Raw genomic sequence first — 18,985 nt, 5'->3', positions numbered from 1 at the left:
GACCAATGCCTGTTAAATCTCAAAGCCCCTCACCTTTTTCAATGGCCACAGGCTAACTCGACTGTCTGACCCTTTCTGCGTGAGTTTAGAATCCTATGGAAGGCACCGTATAGACACATCAAACAAGCACTGGGGCTCTAGCGTCATTGTCAGACCTTCAGTTCAGTCAGCATTCCACCTCAGAGAACACAAGTCAAGCCTGCCTCACCTTCTCTTAAAATAATAATACGGCTACCCAAGACCCAATTTAAGTCAGGTGGTCAGGCCAGGCACATGAGCCCTGATGTTGCAAGCTGCCTGGAAGGTTCTGGCACACCCTAAGGGTGTGAGGAAAAAAAAAAAAAGTCTTGGGTGCAAAGGTGCTGGCAGAAAGCCAAGACTAAGGAAAAGAAAATTAAGAAATCACAAGCTGAAAGACAACTTAACTTTTCAAAGACAAAACGCAGAGTCCTAGCTGGAGCCGTTTATCTGCAGCACAGTTGGCTAGCAAAGATCCTGCAGCCTGTCACTGACAAAGGTCCCCACCATCAGTCCACTACTGCAGAGAGCAGGGTACCTGCTGGCCGCAAGGACAGAGTAAACACTCCCAACATGCACTGAGGCACTGGGCGTGGCTCAGGTTGCTCACACCCCCTGCGATGGGCAACCTTGTAATAATTAACTGCCGCTGGGGCTGCGAAACTCTGCCTGGAGCAGCACTGTGGGGCCAGCCATGTGTCCTCCACCCTGACTGCCTGCCTCGGCTCGGAGCAGGTGAGTGATCAGGTGAGTGACAAGGACGCCTTGTCACCCGCAGGCAGCTCCGCCTTCCCACTACTGTAAGGGACAGCTCGCCACCTCAGGCTCCGCGCTGCTTGGTCACAAGAGTCTCCTTTGCCCGGCACAAAAGCAGGTGAACTTGGAGGTTGAAGCGAAGAGCCCCGCTCAGTCCACACACAGGCACACCAGGTAGGGGTGCGGGGAGCATTTGAGAGCGGTCTAGAGAAACTGAAATCCATAGTCAGGAAGCGTAAACCCGTGCGTGCATCAGCGCAACCTGAGCCCTAGTGTGAGTTGGCCTTAAATCAGAATTTTTTTTTCAGAATACTCTCCTGGAGAAGGTAAGCGCGTGAGGGGGTTAGGACACAGTAGTGGGGAGGGGCGTTTGGAGCAGCAAGACCACCCTGCCTTCCCCTTTCCCAAAGAGCCAGCTCGTTGACTTTTACCTTAGCTGCTTCTTGTGTTTCAAGTTTGTCATACATGACTACATCGTAAAGGAAAGACCCTTTAACTTGAGGGGTCAGTTAAATGTTCCTTTCTTCAAGGTAAATCAGCTTCACTGAGAAGGGATTGAGATATAATGAAGACCTCACCAAACAATGTTAGGATGACCGTAATCACAAGGGCATCTGTGAGTTAGCATCCAGATTCTGAAGCTGGAGAGTCATAGGATCAAGCCTTGTGTCTGCTACTTACTAGTTTGTCACTTTGAACGTTACTTCCCATATCTAAGCCTCATAAGTCTGGCATCTATAAAACAAACATGATACCATGTGTCTCAGGGCACTTTAGTGGGGATTAAACAGGTGGCAGTTCTTCCACAAACGGCATCGCATCGTATGTCACCGCCCACAAATCTACAGATCTGTAAAATGGGTGTGACGGGGAGGACAAACTGACCTGAGCTGGACAGACAACACCAGACCCTGAGGATGCTGGAAGAGGAACAGTGCTTGTGAGACTGACCTGGTGACCATGGGCGAGCAGCAGCAGCTCTGTAGTGGTAAAACTGCCTGGCTTCTCCTCACTTCCAAGTGTTTAGCCTACCTGAAGGCCAGTTTAAACTTAAATGTTATCCACTTTTATTTTGTGAAAGTGGTGTTTATTTCTGAGGAAATAAAAAGCATCTGTAGTGAGAAAATTACTATCTATTTTATGCTGTAAAGCCCTGGCCTTTATGCTTCACATGAAAGACTGCATTTGAATGACTTTCATCAAATTAGACTATCTGGGCTAAGCCCTTCTGTTGTAACACATATTGAATGGTTTACAGTCAAATGATGGTGACTTTCTTTATATGCTAACAGTCTGGTGCTCATGCTTTGTCGGGCTCTAACTCTTCAGCTTAAATGACAAGGAAGTGGCTTTTTATTATACGGTGTTGTGTAAAGGACACTTTTGTGACTCTTGCTATGAGTTTTATGAATGTTGCTAAATGGTTTACAATGCAAATCATCATTGTCTTAAATGTTCATTTTTCCACTATAGAATTTGAATTTCCTAATCCACATCTAATGAGATACTGACTGAAGAATTTTGGGTAGATTTCTAATGCCAAGTCAACTGACATTTGTTGTGCTATTGGCTTATAGGATCTAGCAATAACAGTGCAGTTTGGCTTATAAAATAATCTCATTTATTTAGACTACCTCAGAGTAATAACTAAACATTTTTCATCTATTATACTGAATATAAACTGTTGAATACAATTTAAAGTATTTGATTTTATATTCCCTAGTGATATATCAATATAAAAAACAGTGCCCCAAGTAAGATAAATCTGTTTGACTATATTTAATATTTTAATATTGAGATGAATCTCCTTAACCTCATAAAAAACTATCTTCCTAGTTAGCTTATATGCTATACGTATATGTTTATCTGTTGTTCCTAAAATATATAACCCTATATTGCAAATTATAGAATGTTCTAATCAACAACACAGAAAAATAACGAGGGTTGTATGAAATAATAAACTTTTCTAATTATATTTAAAATAGTGCAGATAACATAGCATTAAATGTTGTACACTTAATGTTGACTCCTATTTTAGTTTCCTGAAATGAGTAGCTTATAATTATAATTAAACTAGATGTTTTATGCTAAATCTCCAGTTACTTGTATAAATTCAGGGATTCTGGGGCTTCAGAAACACGGATTTAGGCTTCATGTAAAAAATTTAATTTTTTAAAAAATATTCAAGTCATCCATTCATCTGTTGAAGGACATCCATCAGCCGGTTGGCTTCCTTTCCCTGGCTAGAGTGAACACAGCTGAGCAAGTGTCTCTGGGATGGATGTGGAGTCCTTGGGCATAGGACAGGGACTAGTGGGGCTGGGTCAGGTAGTAATCTAACTTTCAGCTTCTTGAGAATTCTCCATGCCGGATTCCACAGTGGCGACATCGGTTTGCATCCTATCCAACAGTGAATGTGGGGGATCCCTGTCTCCCACATCTTTACCAGCATCTGTTGTCGGTTGTTTTCTTGATCTTGGCCATTTTGACTGGAATACAACACCACCTCTAAATAACTTTAATTTGCATCTCTCTAATTGCTACGAATGTTGAACCCTTTTGAAGATGTATTTTAGCCATTTGCATTTCTTCTTTTGAGAGCTCTCGCTGAGGACTTGTGTGGTTAGTTTTCCTCAACTTAACACAAACCTAGACATGTCTTGGAAGAGGAATTGAGGAATATCAGTTGAGGAATTGCCTTTATCAGATGGGCCTGTAGGCAAGAGTGGGGGCATTTTTTTGATTAATGATTGATGTGGAAAGGCCCATGCTACTGTGGAGATATATATATGGATGTATATATATATACACACACATATATACATGTATAATTTATACATATATACATGTATACATATATACATATATACATATATACATATATAATGTATTATATATCTATATTATAAATTATATGTAATTATTTAATAAAGGATATATAATTATTTAATAAAGGATATATAATTATTTAATACACATATATGTATACATATATAATAATATACACTTATAATTATTTATATGCATACATACATATATACATACATACATCAGGCTGAGCAAACCATAGGGAGCAAGCAAGTAGGCACCATTTCTTCTTGGTCTCAGCTTCAATTCCTGTCTACAGGGTCCTGCCATGAGTTCCTACCCTGACTTCCGTTCATGGTGGATTAGAAACTTTAAGTGTAAATAAAGCCTTTCCTGTCCACATGGTTTTTAGTAATGGTGTTCATCATAGCAATAGAGAGAAAACTAGGACAAATCTGTGTCCTGTTTTTAGCTGGCTCGTTTGTTTTCTTGACTCCTTGGGTTTTTAAATAGTTCTCTATATTCTGGGTATTAACCCTCTAGCAAATGAGTAGCTGGCAAATGCATGTGACCCTGAATGGATTCAGAGGTCAGATTTATAGTTACGGCTCTGTCCATGTACATGGATAATGATAATTTAAGAAGGACAAATTGTGAATTTGAGAGGGGGTAGCATGAGAAGAGTTAGTCAGGGGAGAGAGTAGGTAGAAATGATATAAATGCAATCCGTACTCATGTATAAAAAAAGAAGAATGTGTTTTAGCAAAATAAAAATGAAATATTCAAGTATTGATAACACTGCTTGTGAAAAGCACTTCTCAGTACTCTCTCTGGCATTAGAAATCTATGACAGAGAGCTATTCTTTTGCAAAACTAAACCCATGTCTTTCAAAATAGTGCTCCTCCAACCGCCGGTACCCTGATTCCAGCTGATGGTCTTAGGGATGACTCCTTGTGAGAGGCCAGGACTGTGTGGAAGGCAATGTTCATTGTTACTCAGGGCCCAGTCAGTTTGAGACTTGAAAATGTGTTGGTGATTTTACAGCCAGTAAGTGAATAGGAAAAGTGAGCCATGCCCCTCAGGACATCAGCTTTTAGAATTTCCTTTTGGAACCTCAGAGGCAGCAGAGAATCCTTGAACCTGGCCACCGCAGCTGCAGTTGCTGTCTGAGGGGAAGAAGATGCCTGCAGTCCCCAGTTGATGATCAGCTTGCCTATTCTTCTAATCCTGTTCTCCTCATGTCCCCAAGGCACTCTGAGAGGAATACAGTGCACTGCACGAATGCCATGGAGCCATGCAGTAGAATTTAGGGACATTCGTATGAACGGAGAGCACCAGCCTACTCGAATGGAGTCCAGCCTTTGGACCCATACCATCTTTAGTACTGCCTTAAATTCACGAGTTAAGATTTAAAAAATGTTTAAAACCAGGTATGGTTACACATACCTGTAGTCACAGCACTTTGGAGGTGGAGGAAGGAAGATCAGGAATTCAAGGCCGCTCTTAAATTCTGAGACAACTGACAATCACCTCTACAGCCAAGCCATTGTAGAAGAGAAAAATATAGAGCCAAGCATTTCCTGGAAACCATATTTCTATAAGTCCTTTTCCGTCTTTCAGAAACCGGATGGTGCATGGAGTTACAGACAGTTTAGAGCTACGTCTCGTTTCCCCTAAGAGGTAACTGCTTGCAGCTATGCTCTTCCGTCCTCCAAGTTTTGGAGAAAACATCTTTATTTTAGAGCAAAGTACATATTTGTACACTCCCAATGCTTCTTCAAACTAGAACAACTTTCTCTTAAAAAAAAAATGCCATTTTTATAGACCTTAGTATAATCTCACCTCACAATTAAAATGCATAGCTCTACTTCCCATGTGATACTTCTGGGATTATTTTTGTTTCTTAGTTACTTTCATTGTAGGGAAGTACACGGTAAGATAAGTTTCTTACATATGTTTTAAAAGCGTATGTATGAAATCAAGAGAAAATCATCCTCTTAGAGAGCTTAATTTTTGTTATTAACACTTATTGTTCCCCTATAGGTTTAGTATACTTAATATTTTATGAATTTTTATATGTATGCCTCATAGACTGACTCTAATGATGAAAATGTCATAACAGTCCTGCTGAGAAGAATCTGGTAGTTGACTTAAGGAAAATAACGTCTGGGAAAATGAGGAAAGAGAGCCGTTAAGTGATTAGCAAGCTGTGGGTGATCTATTATAAAAGCCCAGAAGCCAGCAAAATCCTGGGGGCTCAGCAATGTTATTTTGTTTTGGTTTTCTATTTAGCTCTTTTTCAAAGAACCTGACCCACGGGCTAAAAATTCAGCCATAGGCTACATTTCTATGCCCAGCATGGTAGCAACCTCAGAGAAGACACTCAAGAAACAGTTTGTTGGATATTCGGATGAGTGGACCGAAATGTCCACTGTTAAATAAGTAACCACTGAAGGCATCCATGGTTGGGCATGGGACGGCATCTTGACTTGTCTGTTTGCGTTCATTGGGACTTGGTTTCCCTTCCTCCTCCCTGTACCTCTGGCCTCCTCTGGTGACCGGCAAATCCAGGCATGCCTATCTGTAAGCAGGAACACAGAGCTGGAGGAAGTGAACTCCAAATCCCTCTTCATTATTTTCCCAATTCCCGGGGCAGCCCACACACTGGTGCTGTCTGTCACCGTCTCTGAAGGCTCCAGATCTGTCTGCCAGCTAAAAATGATCCTACTTCCCTGGGCATCTCCCATCCCGGCTCCCCTTCATTAAACCTGCCTGTCGTCCCCAGGGCTCTGTCTCTTGAAATCCATCCTATAGGGCAAATTGGAAAGGTAAATAACCAAGCTTATTAAACCAGTGCTCTTATTTTGCATGTGATCTAAGTCAGTCAATTTTCGCCCCTGGGCCTGGTAGTGACAATGACTCACTGTCCAAGCAAAGCGAGTGTTTGTAAAAACCATCCTCCTTCTCAGGCCATAGCCCATTGTGTTCCACCAAAGAACTGGATGCCCGAAGTAGGACCTCAGAAAGTTCTAGACTTACAGTTCTTCTTCCTTGTTTTCCTTCATCCTCTTAAGCTGTGCTTCTTCTTCCTGGGTTTTTGTAATAACTGATTCAAACCTTTAACCTCTCAAGTCTTACTAATTTAGAAGATTTTCATTAGAATGCCCTAAGGCTTCGTTTGCTGAGTCATGGTGACCGGGACTAAGATCCAGAAGGAAAACAATCTGAATTTACAGATCCATGCTTCCCTCTGAGTAAACTAAGTGACTGAGATATTACCATTCTCTTCCTTTTTAGTTATTGGGACTCTCTGAACATTTTATTAAGCAGTTTGGGGATCATACATGTTCAATATTATTTTTGTTCAATTTTCATACCCTACCTACATACACAGTTTTTTAAAATTCTTGTCTACAATTTCTCTTCTTAGCCTTCTTTACCAAGGCTCTATCTTCCGGAGTCTATCTGCTGTGCTTTACTTTAGCACAGATCACAGTCTGACGGTCTGCTTGAACAATGGTTGTTTGGCCTCCATAATGGTATTTCGGACTTTCTATGAACACACAGAGATGGGACTGACAGAAAGCTGATGCAATGAATCTTTGGCCCATCACTTTTTTTTCACTGCGCCGTCACATGGCACTTCCACTGACAGCCTTCACTTCTAAATGTCCTCAGTGCATGATGAGAATTTGCCCTCTGGCTCCTAAATGATGGCTTCTGGGTCATCCTAACAGTGGGAAAGAAAGCTCTCCAGGTCTTGAATTCAGGTTATATTAAAAGTACAGTCAGAGAAAACTTAACGTGCGCTGATGATAAAAGGAAGCCTAATTGGACAGAGGAGAAGAATTGTGGAGCAGGAAGTAGTACAGTTGAGAGGAAGCTGATGCGTCTATTACATCCATGTGGCTCGAAAGGCTGTTAGACGTCTTAGTAGAAACTTGGTGGTAGCATGAGTCTAGAACTCATGTCCTAGCAGGAACTGAGTGGCTTGGTCCACAGAATTGTTTGCTTGGAATTATAGCTAGAGAAGTTAAGCTGGAGTTGACTCTCGAAGCTGCTGGTATTTAAACAGTACATAAGGACGTCAGCAGAACAGACTAAGATGCTGAGAGCCCCAAGGTAACAGGAAAACAGAGCAAAGTCACCATGGCTGTTTCATCTCAGAAGCCTAAGAAGAAAGTATACGGGGGGGGGGGGGGGAATCAGTCTCATCCAATGCTTCTTTGAGACAGACAAAATGGAGAATTTAACAAAGTACAGATGATTCTAGTGTGGAAGGAGAGGCCCTGGATGGGGTAAACTAAACAAATAGATGACAAATAACACCCAAGTAGATCCAGGAGAAAGAAGGTAGTGTTTGGACCACATCACCATCACTGGAGGACCTTGGTATGAGATACCTCCAGTGTTTTGTTGTAGGTTCTAAGAATGAAAAAATATAAAATAATACTCAAGGTTTAGAAGCTAGAACAAAGGTCTGTGTAGCCAGACATTCAGATCCATGAAATCCTGTGGATGTGTGATTGCAATTTGTTAGGCTCCAGGACAAATTGTGTCTTCATTGGAAGACAAAGTAGCATGGAAATGATTGTAGCTAGAATTTGTCCCTTCTGGTTTGAGTCCTCCATGACACAGGCTTTGGCTGGTGGTGTGCCATCGAAGAGTATTCTTAAGTAGAACACCAACCGTGATTTGAACAAGGGAAGCATAAAGAGACATAAGACATAAGTCAGTAATGTCAAGTTTGGAAGCAGAAAGCCAGAATCAGAGCTGTACAGACAACGCAGAAGTAGGGAGATGTAAAAAGGGTCCCCATATGGCTGAGAGGCATCTGGACCCACAGTGAAGATTGCTTTGTGGTCAAGCTGAATAGATGAGGGGAGATTTGATGGTATGAAATTTCCTTGCACAAGACCTGTCACTGAAGAAGTGCTTCAGGGCTGAGTTTGTAAAGATAGGTTTGAGAACAAGTAAAGAAAACGTAAATACCAGGTTAAGAGACTTAGGCTATGTGTACTAAGCAGTAAATCCTGGAAGGCTGGCACTAAGAGAATAATGTAATGGTCAGAACTGTAGAAGAGTCTTAAAAAAAAAACAACACAGTAAACTACTGAGCTTAGATTGTGATGCAAGATGCCTGTGTATAGCAAGGATTTTATAAGACTAGAGGAATAACCATTTAACTATTAGTCTCCTTTCCTTCCTTTCCCTTCCCCTTCTCCCTCTTCTTCTCCTTCTCCCTCCTCTTCTTCTTCTTCTTCTTCTTCTTCTTCTTCTTCTTCTTCTTCTTCTTCTTCTTCTTCTTCTTCTTCTTCTTCTTCTCCTTCTTCCCCTCTTCCTCCTCCTTTTTTTCTTCTTCTTCTTCTCCTCCTTCTTCTTCTTTCTTCTCCTCCTTTCTTCTTCTATGTCTTCTCTTCTTCCTCCTCTTCCTCCTTCTTCTCCCTCTCCTTCTCCTCCTTCCTTCCTCCCTTCTCCTCCTCCTAATCTCGTTGTTCTTGTCCTTCCTCCTCCTCCTCCTCCTCCTCCCCTTCCTCTTCCTCCCCTCCTCTTTTCTTCCTTTCCTCCTTGTATCCCAGGGAACTAGGATATGTAATGTCTTCCATTCTTCTTACCCTACCCAAACAGTCTGCTATGAAAGTAAAAAATATCCCATCTAGGTTCCATTTGTTAAGAAAATTGAAATTTTCTTTCCAGCCAAGCTTTTGATTCTGAATATAGTGCCTATGATTCTTCAGGCTCAAAGCAATGATAGCTGCATATGTATCTATGCAAAACAGACTAAGCAGAAAATATGCTTAATACTTGCTGCTCATACCCTAGTGCCATATATTTGATCTCATAACAGAGATGATTGATGATATCTGATCTCGGGTTCCAGTGCCTGCAGGAGAGTTGGAGCCTGTTGCATCATATGAAGACAGCTCTCTAGCTAGAACTTGACTTCAGGGCCTGGAATCTTGTCCATTTCCAGGGTCCAGCCACTTCTCGTTAGGTTGCTGCAGTATAACGACTGTAATTCCTCACACAGATGTAAAGCCTTCTCATATACATTAAAGATATAAGCAAATACTCAATTTAAGTAAGAAACTAACCTAAGGGTGTCTCCCGGCAGCAAAGCAGTAATACTGTTTTAATGTTTCAGGGCACCCTCAGATCATCTTGGGAAGGGAGAAAGGATGACAGCAATGGATCACCAGTTCCCTTCTTGGATCGTTGTCAATGAGAGCACATCCATAAGCAGGTAACCATACACCATACGCCTGTGTGATATGTGATATGTGATATGTGATATGTGATACATAAGCAGGTAACCATACACCATATGCCTGTGTGATATGTTAGTCTTCCTTAGCCACTGGTAGGCTATGACATTCAGAGCTTCTTAGAATGACCTATGACCAACAAGATCAGTGCTGTGGATCACTAGGTAAGATACTAGCTAAGACTGCTAAGCCATACCCCGTCATAGAATGGCCACTCAGACTTCATAGACTTTTATCTGATTTCACTTAAAATTACATGTCAGGTTTAATAATTCAAACACTCATGAAGACTGATTAAGTTCCTCATAAGTGGTATCACTTCACTCAGAGTTTATTCTGAGGCCATTAATTGCATGTTTAGTCCTTATCTCTTTCGAGTTCTCTGTCTTTGTCTCTGTCTCTGTCTGTCTCTGTCTGTCTGTCTGTCTGTCTGTCTCTCTCTCTCTCTTTCTGTGTGTGTGTGTGTGTGTCTTTCCATTTCTTGCACATTCCATTTTCCTCCTGACGTGAGATTGCATAAGATATGGGCAACATCCTTACCTAATTTCCTATAAACAATAAATAGCGTATTCTATTGCTTTAGGAACAGAAGTTTAAAAACTAGAAAGATGAGAGTTGAACCTGGCTGAGCCAGGGCAGATGCTGAGAAAGAGAAAGTGGTAACACAGACTCAAATGGTACCCAAATGTGCCCAAGTCACAGTGGGTGGGGGGCTGAGGTGAGGGCTGGCTGCCACTGAGGAATGCCAAGGTTGTAAAACAGAGTAGCAAAGCGAATGGGACACAGATGTGGTCAAAAGCCACCGCGAGAGGATAAAGACGAAATGTAAGAGTGGAAAGGAACGTAAAGGGGGACGTTTCCTTCGTTCAGTGCTCAGATGCTTGCTGGCTGCTTGCTGTAGAAGGACTGGACTGAGCACCGAGCATCCACAATAAATCAAACAAAACCCTTACTTTCAAAGGGCAGAGGGTACTGTCAGTGTGAAGATAGACGCTTAGATAAAGGCAACACAAAATAAAGCAGCAACAGTGAATGAAGAATCTGGAGGCGGACAGACAGGGAGGCTCTAATCCAAGGAGGTACTCAAGGAAGGCCGGAGTAAAGACACAGGAGTGGAAGGAAAAGCTTCAGGTAACGGTCATGGACATCCCTCCCTCTGAAACAGATGTATGCTCACAGTACTCATTTACCTGGCCAGCATAGATGAATTAAAGTAGAAAGATGTATGCTCACAGTACTCATTTACCTGGCCAGCATAGATGAATTAAAGTAGAAAGATGTATGCTCACAGTACTCATTTACCTGGCCAGCATAGATGAATTAAAGTAGAAAGATGTATGCTCACAGTACTCATTTACCTGGCCAGCATAGATGAATTAAAGTAGAAAGCGAGTAAGCAAAGCTGAGGGCAGAGACACAGAGGGTCCAGGACAAGAAGACGAGAAGCTTGTCACTGATTTGGAATACGCCAATGAGGAACTGGAGAAACGGCTCCGGGGTTAAGAGCACCGACTGTTCTTCCAGAGCCGGGTCCAATTCCCAGCAACCAGATGGTGGCAGATTTGTAAATTAACTATTTCTAGCCCCACCTAGCTTCCAAATGAGTGAGACTCGGGCTATGATTTATTTCTTTAGCTTTGCACGATTACTGGTTGATTGCCCCTGATCTACTTCTCTAATGCTAGACTGGCTACTTCTCCAGCTGTGTCCCCCAAGTACTTGCTGTGTGTGCTTCTCCCGGGCTATTCCTGCTCCAGCAGGCTGTCCGCAGGCTGCGCTTCACCAGCACAGCCTCTCACTCCGGCTCAGGCATGTGCTCCTGATCCACCATATCGGATGGAGACCTCCTGCTCTCTTTGTCTTCCTACTCCTTCAAGCCCCTTCTCCATTCTCTCTTCTATTCCTCATGGCCCCTGCCTGCGACTGAAATTCCACCTGCTTCTATTCTTTCCAGTAATTGGCTGTAGCCACTTTTATTTAACCAGTAGTTTTAAATGGGGGAGCAAGGTCTACACAGCAAGGACTGGTGGACATGGGAACCAGATCTTGGGGTGCAGAATTCAGCATTCATAAAGCAGCACCAGACCACCCCCAAACACAGATTCTATTTTACAAAGCTGAGGCCACACTGTATCTTTTTTACAGGCCCATCATTAGATTATAAATATTCTCCTGTACCACTGGAGGAAATCCTCCTAAAATGCCTGGAATGATATGGCAGCATTCAGTGACAGAAACACCATCCTTACTTCTGTCTTCACGATGGCTGTAGTTCTGTTTTGACACCTCAAGCTGGTTGGCAGAAATCGCTCTCAATCAATATTTGCAAATAATGTAAGGTTACTTCTACAAATGCCATCAGCTGAAGGTCTCACAGCCTCTTTTATTTTTAACAGGAGTGTTTGGCTCTACTAGTTACAATGTAAATCACTTGAGGTGGGAGCTCCTGATTTTTTTGCATATGTTTTATGACAGTTGCCAGGTGGATGAACCTGGCGTAGGAAGTGATTATTAAATGTGACATAGATGCTCATCCTTAACACTTATGGGTAGTATTAAGAAAATATAAGTATACATGATCTTTGCTTTCACAAATATTACTTAGAGAAAAATAACAAAGGGGAGCAAAATCAATTATAAAATTACTGGCAATGGATAACACTTTAAATTGACCTAAATTATTAAAACAGTAATGCATAATTAGCTCCACAGTACTGCCACAGCCCTCCACCAGACTGTATTTACATTCCTATTTTCTTTCTTTTTGTGGGGGAGGGGAAGGAAGGGTTTATTTTGGCTTGCCAGTGCATCTGTTTTCTTACACATTAGCCTTAACGCCTAATATCTTAACTTAGCATTTCCCCTCTCTGAAAATATTTTGACAAGAGTTTTCAAATACCCAGCTGTAATATAGAGAAAAATGAATGCATTACAAAACCTATGCATATCTATCCCCACAGTGTTACTTATTGGCAATTAAATATGTCACGTGAAACCACACATGGTGGGGGGTGTTCCCAAATATGCTATGATTGAAGTGAGCTTTATTTCTTTTAATCTTTGAATCGGTCAATTGCAGAACTTAGAGTTTTAGCTTCCATAGCATGGATGTCCTTTAGGCCATGGGCTCTATGTGTGCTCACTGGAGCCCTGTATGACTGAGCATCAGCAGGAAGCAGCACCATGCCACAGACACTGTGCATCAAGACATCAAGTGCATCTATGCATCAAGACAGACCTTTTCAGTATGCAGTCTGCGGAGCACTGGATGCTGACTCGGAATTCACCAACAGTGTAGATGCTGGGCTCTGTCCCAGCCCTGGTCAGGTGACTCTCCCGCATGCTGAACTCAGTGAGCTGACCAGAGGAGGAAAAGATGGAGGTCTGGGTGTTTCTAACTTCCTGTCACAAAATTCTCAAAACCATAAAAAGTCTCTGAAAAACTGTCATTGAAAATTATACCAACACTGCTAGCTAATTATGGTATCTGTTATACACACAACTGGCAAACAGCCCCCACTTGTTTACTCTCTCAAAGAGTTTTCAGCTCCCCATCTGCATTTGGCATCGTAGTAAGCAAAACCAGAATTGTCAACATATTAAGGGTTTTTCGTTTGCCTGAACTGAAATACAGGAAAGTGTTAGACGTTGATATTAAAATAGATTTTTAAAATATGAAAAAAGTAGTAGCAACCTAATTGAAAAATTTGGTTTTAGCACATTCGATGAGAATTAACATATGATCAATAAAGCAAGAGGCCCTGTGGGTCATGGCACCACAGCCAGAAAAGCGCTTGTATCTTAGGACTGGGTGACAGTTTGTTTCCAGACCTCCTGACTTAAGGGTGTGGGCACCAGTTCCCTTCATACTCCAGTGACTATGGTTCCAGTTGACGCTTCATTGCCTGGAGTCACCACTGTGCTGGGTGCCCATGCAAATATTCCAAATTAAATATGGTTCCATTTGGTTGCTTTCAAAGAGCCTTCATTCTACCTTTTTAAAATTAGGACACTTGAGAAGTGCGTAAATACCAGCCCTGTATTTAAGACAAACAAAACCAAAAAGTCCACTCCAGTTTCAAATGCCGGTCGGATTTCAGAACCTGTTAGGTTTTTCTGTGCTTCTTAGAAACTGGTATCAACCCCTCACAGGCCAAGAGGCACATGTGTATTCTTGTCCTTAATAAAAAGCTTAATTAGCATGATGTCATAAGTCTGCGTAAAAAGTACATAATTCCTCATAGGTTCTTGTTCCAAGCATGCTAGCTAGCACCCTTTGCTGAAACAAAAGAATCAGCCACCTACATTACAGTTCTAAGCACAAATTATACACAAAGCGACCATGTTCCTGAGGCTGCCTCCTACCTGTTTCAGAGAGCCAGAAGGCATTGTTAAGATGGGAGCCCAGAGTCTCCTGCTCAAAGGAGAGAGCACAGGTCCAGCCAGCCCTGAAAACATATCTATAAATAGACAATATTACTCTCAGGAAGACAGCTTCTAGGTTTAATGAGAATGTGGTACACCTCTCTAAGGTTTTTGGTTTTTGGTTTGTTTTCTTGTTTTTTAAATAAAGAATCAAGAGTTTAAAATGAGCCAGAGACAAAGGGGTTTGAAATGTGCTTAGGACCTCCCCCCCCACCCCTTCCCCTTGCTTTAAAGCATGGACATTTTTCCATGTAGAGACCACTTTTAAATTTTCACAGTATTACTACTGATGGTCTGGTGAAAACAAGAGATTATTTTTAAAAACTGAATGACACACATGGCACTGCATCATAGAAAGTTTAGCAGTGTCACCAGATATGCAGAAAGATGGTGCTTGTTAAAAAAAATTTTATAGCCAATATTTCCCAAGGAGCATATGGATTTTCAGTAGTCATTGGGTATATCAACGGCAGTCCCCGCTACCACCAGTAAAGTTTATCTGCTCTGTAGTCTCTCATTCTATCACTTCAGTGGATTAAAAAACCAAGGTCTTTCCAAGATTTACAGAAACTTGCCCAGAGTCTGAAAGTCAAACTTAAACCCCACCTCAACCCAACCCCCACCCCCGTTTTATGACCTGTATAGAATTTACTTGAATTTCTGATGTCTTCGTTGCACTGGTAAAAAGATATCCACTTTCCTACCCCCAACAGTAGACTGGGATTCAACTTTCCATATTTCAGTCCCTAAACAAATGAGGTCTGAGAGTGTGCTGTGAGCCAGAAGCTGTTGCCTAAATAAAAGCTAGGGTGTTGGAATAAAGCAGGACCCTTCTAGAAGGAGCTTGCTGGCTGACGTTGCAGCTCTCAACTTGCCCAGAAAATTCCCTGGAGGCCAGGCCCTTCCTTGAAGTTCCTGGGTCTGCATTCTGGACTGGGGTGGGGATCTGCATGGCTAAGTTCCCAGATAGTACGGCTGCTGTGCTCTTTGGGAAGTCCCAGTCTTAAGGTGACAAAACAAAGTGAGGTAAACACTCTGGAGGGACAGGATCCCACCTTACTGAGTTCAGGGAGAGACTGGACGGACCAGAGAGAGAGCTAACCACAGGATGAAGAGGCATGTGGTACAGGAAGTCTCCAAATCCTGTAGCCAGTGAGTTACAGCAAGCAACATGTTCCAGGCTAGCTGAGGTACAGGACACATTAAAAATACTTATTTTATTTAAATGGATGTCCTGTCTACATGTATGCAGACCTGGTGCCTACAGAGGCCAGGAGAAGGCTTCTCCTTCTCTGGGAATGGAGTTGTGAGCTTCCCTGTGGATGCTGGGAATCATACTCGTGACCTCTGGAAAAGCAGAAGTTGCTCTTAACCTCCGAGCCATCTCTCCAGATCCAAAAACATCTCTTAAAAGAACACTAAGAAAGAAAACCAGAAGAGGGACCAGGCAAGATCATTCAGTGCCACGATAAGGATCAGAGGATTTTACTCAAAGAGCAAGAGAAAGACATTTAAGGACATTAAACAAAGCCGATGATACCATTGGACGTGTTCTATGCTCAGAGGAGATCCTGTGAGCCATAGATAGGCGTTACTCAGTTGGTTAGTGTATTTCTTTTAAAATGAGAAGTATCAGTAGTCAGAGTCATGAGGGCAAAGCAGGTTATAGTGGCTGCGAGGCTGTTTGCTGTAAAGCTCCCGCCTGGAGCGCCTCCGCTTGCTCAGTGGCCCTGAGAATCATGGGTCAACTTCCAGCAACAATCTCACAGGCCTGGTGAGGCTAGATGGCTTACAGGAAACTAGTGGACTACTTCTCTCAGTAGAATAGCCCAATCGATTCCCACTCCAGAAGGAGCAGGGAGGGCCATCGGAATGAGAAGCACTGTTGCCCTTCATTCTTTACAGGCACAGAGCACTGTTCACACGCAAACCACAATGTTTCACGGCAACACTTGCGCCTGTCCAAACAGTGACCAGTGATGTGTGGCACAGTCCTGTTTACTTTCCAAGCGACTTTTTTTCTTCTTCTTCAAAAATTTCCATTAAACTTTGTTTTAGAAGAGGTGGAAAATTTGAAAGGAGAGTGTCCAGCAGGGGTGAGTGAGGAGCAGGCATTTGGAACCATTCGCCCCGCCCACTACCCGCCCAACTCAGCCAATCCCTCCACTTCTGTAGCACCCTCAGCCTTTCACCCTTGAAGCTGATAGATCCCTGGCTGAACCGACTACAACAGCCGCCTCCTGGGGCTTCCCTTCTGAGATCCATCCTCTTCGAGCTATCAGACGTTCCTCTCTTAACGTGTTTCCATTATCTTGGCTAAACCCTCCAAAGATTTCTTGCTGTGCACATTCCTCAGAAAACCTTCAGAGGCTGGCAGGATCTCTAGAACCTCATTTTGAGCCGCGACCTTTCCTTCAGAAGTGCCCGAGTAGCCCTACACTCAAATCACACATTTGTTTCTGCCTGGAATCTCTTCCTCGCTCTTCCTCTGGCTGGAGGGTCCAGTTACTGAAGTCTCGGCTTACTATCTCAGACCTCCTGAGCCCCGTCTCTCACAAGTCTTCTTCCTAAGCTCGGAGAATCGTGTTTTCTTCTCAGAGATCTTACCCTCTAACAGATTATGGTGTTTCTCGTTCTCTCTCTCTCTCTCTCTCTCTCTCTTTTTCTTCCTTGCTCTCTGCCACAAAGTTATTCTCATCTCAGAAGCCTCCACACTTTGTTCAAGGCTGTACCCTGCTTCTACTACACCTGACACACTTCAGTCCCTCACCAGAGTCCCACTACATAGAACTAAGTATGTAACCAGCCCCAAAGACCTTGCTCGAGCTTCATTATGACTTCACGTGCGTTGTCCTCGGGTCCTGCGTTCTCATCAAGGGGTGAAATGACGGTCCACTTGGTAAAAATCTATTTTGACGCACATACGAATTTAGAGTCATCAGAAGCAATCAGTGCAGTTCTAGTCAGAATGACTACACATCTGAACTGACACTCTCCCCATAGAGAGCCTCCCCCCTCTTTTAACATGAGTTAAACCTGGGTTCTCAGTGCTGTAGATGTAAAAAGAGGGGGGACCCCAAAGTGGGAATCCCCCAGCTGCACTGGCTTCACTGAGGACCTGTTAGGCATGCAGATTCTTACCCATAAGCCTGAGGAGGATTCAACAAAAGAGGTTCCTTAGTTCTAGGCCAACCTGGGCTACATAGTGTGACCCTACTCAAAAAGAAGGCCAAAAAGACTTAGCATTCGAAGCACTAGAAGAGGAAATGTTCCATCTTTCTATCCTGTCCACACCTTGTATGGTTTAGTAGCATCTCTCCAAGTAGCAAGAGCTCTCTCTCCTGGGGTAGAGTTTGCACAGTTGAAACATCTGTCTGAGACTTTCTTGTATTTACCACCTAGTTCTCCACCTCCCAGGCCCTGTGCAGGGGCAACTCTTCATCCTCTAGCATAGATTTTTCTAGAGAAGCAAGGAGTTCCACCTCTTTGAAAAGGACAGAAGCCTCGGGGCATGTGCGCCTGTGCAGGACTCTGATGTCAAGGGAGGCAACATTTACTGCAGTTAAGAGGGCCCTCTGCCCCCCAGCCTCCCAGCTTCCTGACTTTGGAACCCAATCCCTTCATTTGCAATGGAAATGGGCTAACCTACTTTGCTAGTAAAGGAAGGTCTGTGTGCCAGGAGGTAAGGCACTCTTTCTTCCATGTCCCAGCCAGAAAAAGAGGCCCACAGCAAAGAGACCTGGCACCCAGAGTCCCTTCTGGGAGAGGCCCTGATGAAGTGTGTGATTTCAGTTCCAGGATTCCAGGAGGTAGTGAGGGTAAAGTGGGTTCTGAGCCAATGCTTACAGACACCAGTTCCTTAAAATGACAGCGTTAGCTGCCTTACTGATCCGGATTTATTTTCTGGAGTAAATCATATCTCCTGATTCTACCTTTCCAGAGGCAGGCAACCATTTATACTATGAATTGTGGATGTCAATTGTGGAAAATCACGAATATATTGTATACTTAATGCACAGTTTGTAAAGTGTGCAGCTCTACAACCCACAAAATAACACAAACTTAATACCAGCAGTAGCTGATTCTAATAGACTTATATGTTTAACTCTTAGGGGGTTTTTAAGATTTATTTTATTTGTACATGTGCATTTTGTGTGTGTGTGTGTGTGTGTGTGTGTGTGTGTGTGTGTGTGTGTGTGTGTATGCTTGCAAACAAGGACCAGAAGTTTGAGAGCCCCTGAAACCTCAGTTATAGGCAGCTGTGAGCCCACCTGATATGAATGCTGGGAATTAAACTTCAGCCTCTGGTACAGCTCTTAACCTCTAAGCCATCTCTCCAATTCATAGTTGTTTTATAAAACAAAATACAAAATGTTTTAAATTAAGCATTTTGAACTGACCATAGGAAATTGTTAAATAATCTCATTGCTAAAATGTAATATTATGAACACAGTCCACAAAGTAAAGAAAACTAAATGTGAAAATCAAAAAGGTGGGGGTGTTCATATTCGACTCTGGATGAAACAGTCCTGCTCTATAACATGGAAAGATCCACAAAGAATGTCACCCAATGTCAACTTCAAGCTACAGTTCAGTGATCGACTTAACCACCAACATTTTCCAACAAGTCCTTCAGAGAGTGCCACAGATGTAGGGGACATAGCCATGCGTGGCCATGGACCTTACTTGGTACATGATAGTCTCAGAGGTT

General features: G+C 42.8%; 1 protein-coding gene across 12 annotated transcripts in view; it reads left to right on the top strand.

The window, feature by feature from the left end:
* The first annotated feature begins 600 nt into the window (after positions 1-600).
* Rassf6 (Ras association (RalGDS/AF-6) domain family member 6) overlaps positions 601-18,985 on the top strand; it is a 37,659-nt gene continuing 19,274 nt past the window's right edge. For 3 of the 12 annotated variants that reach the window (XR_001784751.1, XM_006535244.4, XM_006535241.3), the window contains exons 1-4: positions 860-948; positions 1,623-1,762; positions 5,204-5,263; positions 9,729-9,827. Coding sequence is in view for 9 of the 12 variants with exons in the window: in XM_006535244.4 (XP_006535307.1) it covers positions 5,211-5,263; positions 9,729-9,827 (152 nt within the window). In the remaining 3 variants the exon portion in view is untranslated. The other 9 variants (NM_001310656.1, NM_028478.3, XM_006535243.4 and 6 more) reach the window with 8 other exon arrangements.

This window comes from Mus musculus, chromosome 5 (assembly GCF_000001635.26).
Source record: "Mus musculus strain C57BL/6J chromosome 5, GRCm38.p6 C57BL/6J".
Taxonomy (NCBI): Eukaryota; Metazoa; Chordata; class Mammalia; order Rodentia; family Muridae; genus Mus; species Mus musculus.
This window is presented reverse-complemented; position numbering and strand designations above follow the sequence as displayed.